The sequence below is a fragment of the Cebus imitator genome, unplaced genomic scaffold (genome assembly GCF_001604975.1).
Source record: "Cebus imitator isolate Cc_AM_T3 unplaced genomic scaffold, Cebus_imitator-1.0 Scaffold711, whole genome shotgun sequence".
NCBI classification, from domain to species: Eukaryota; Metazoa; Chordata; class Mammalia; order Primates; family Cebidae; genus Cebus; species Cebus imitator.
In genome coordinates this window covers 312,780-314,934 of record NW_016108026.1, presented here as the reverse complement: position 1 = coordinate 314,934, position 2,155 = coordinate 312,780, and the positions used below count along the sequence as shown (strand labels likewise).

At 57.8% G+C, this 2,155-nt stretch overlaps 1 protein-coding gene across 1 annotated transcript in view; it reads left to right on the top strand.

Annotated features, from left to right (window-relative positions):
• The window catches only part of SCUBE1 (signal peptide, CUB domain and EGF like domain containing 1), a 135,305-nt gene that overhangs the window by 123,054 nt on the left and 10,096 nt on the right, over positions 1-2,155 (top strand). Inside the window, exon 17 of the mRNA XM_017518886.2 lies at positions 1,374-1,557. Coding sequence (XP_017374375.1) covers positions 1,374-1,557 — 184 coding nt within the window. The remainder of the gene's footprint in view (positions 1-1,373; positions 1,558-2,155) is intronic.

The window sequence follows — 2,155 nt, the reverse complement described above, 5'->3', positions numbered from 1 at the left end:
TACCCCAGCCCACCGCAGGGTTCCCCAGCCCACCCCAGGGTACCCCAGCCCACCGCAGGGTTCCCCAGCCCACCGCAGGATACCCCAGCCCACCCCAGGGTACCCCAGCCCACTGACTTCACTTTTACTTGCTGTTTTCCCTCTGTGGCTGATGAGTGTTTTCTGGGGACATATTCTGAGGTTAGACCAGTATTCTCTCCTCATCAAACTTCTGCACAGCTCCTGCCATGTCAGCACCTCTGCCATTCCTTCCACGTTCACAAGTCACGTTCTCCTGCAGGAAACCAAGCGGCCATGGCCATTACCTCTGGGTCTATGTCCCTGTGGACTCTGATTCCCCTTACTCATTGCGTTGTGATCGTTCCTGATGTTATGTAGTTTGGCGCTCACTCTGTCCCTAGGATAGCCAGAGGCACTCCACCAAGCTGGCTCTTGGGTCTTCCTGACACACACACACTGTGAGCCTCCCCTCCTTCAGATCCAATTCACACTGTCCCTCCCCTGGCATCAGCCAGACCCCCAAGGACCCGGGTTCCTTTGAGAGGAGGATGATGGGTAGGAACCAAAATCTGGGCTATTCATTGCTCCCGGAGCACCACTGCCTCTAGGCCCTCTCATCGGACAGAAGTGGAAAGCAGAGGTGTCTGCACATGCACAGGTAGGCGTGGGAATCTACGGGGCGTTCTAGAACCAGGAGTTCATGCCGATGCCTCCCGTTCCACACCTCAGGCTCCCTTCTACGCACCTCCCCCGCCACCATCTCAGCCTCTTCCTCAGCACTGAGCAACGTGGCTCCCTTTCTCCTTAATTCACATATTTACTCAGTTTCCTGACTGACATATTTGTTCAGTGTAGCCAACCACACTGCGCTGTCCTCAGCCCACCCTCTCCTGGCTGTGCCCCTCACACCTCCCCCACCGGCCCACGCCTTTCTCAGCCCCAGTCCCTCCGCACCGCCCCACGTCTTCAGGGCCCGACTCCTCCACTCCGGAAGGACAAGGGAGCTTGCTTTGGTATGAAACGACTGTAGAATGTCCAAGCGGCGACATCCAGGAGGGAGTCTGCTAAAGCCAGAGGGCAGGGTGTGGAGCAGAGCGAGGACGGGGTGGGAGGAGTGAGGCCCGCAGGCTTTTACAAGGGGGCGGAGATGGGGGGGTCTGCAGAGGACTGTGAGGTGCAGCAGCCTGGGGGCCAGGCTTCATGGCCCTCACAGATGACTGCCCCCTGGGTCCTGCCCCAGGCTCTTCTGGGATGTGTCAGGGAGCCCCAGGGAACAAGGACTGTGCCTGTAAAGAAAGCCTGGGCTTGAGCACACAGGAGACCACCCGGCCTCCCGCCTCTGCCTCCAGCAGCCTCTCCGCTTTCCTCTGCAGTTGCCTGCGGGCCTGGCACCCACTTCAGCGGCGAGCTCGGCCAGTGTGTGCCATGTGTGCCAGGGACATACCAGGACAGAGAAGGCCAGCTCAGTTGCACACCGTGCCCCAGCAGCGACGGGCTTAGTCTGGCTGGTGCCCGAAACGTGGCGGAATGCGGAGGCGAGTGTGGACCCACCCCAGAGTGAGGGGCGGGGCGGGGCGGGGAGCAGACTGTGGCTCCTCCTGTCTGATGAGGTTCCTAAAGCAAAGGCCTGAATGCCTGCTGTGGCCAGACAGCATGGTCTTTTCCAAAGTGCTTTGTCCTTTCCAAAGCCTTTCACGATGTCTGTGCAGTCACCACTTCCAAAGTGCGTTGCAGACCCCAAAGCGTCAGAGCATCTCGGAATGCCCTGCAGTCCCCAGGCCTACACTGCCCTCCATGTACCTGCAGAATTGCATTGTGCACTTTGGAAGGGACTTCACAGCATGCGGGCACTTCAGCATTTACAAATCAACGCACGCTTTCTCAGGGAGGTGCAGAAGTGCCTTCCGGTGGACTAGACAGCTTACAGTTGACAGCACATTCCATTATGACCGCAGCACTTTGCAGAGTGTATCTTATACTTGGGCAAGAAACTTGCTCTACACAAAGAACTTTATGATGTGCCCCATCGATGGTTTAGAAGGCCCTTTTTCAATTTACCAAACATAATCAGGCTTGCAAGGAGCTTTTCCATTTTTTTCCCTCTCCCCACTTAACTCTGCCCCCTGGGAGAGCCCCTCCCCCTCCACCCGGGAGT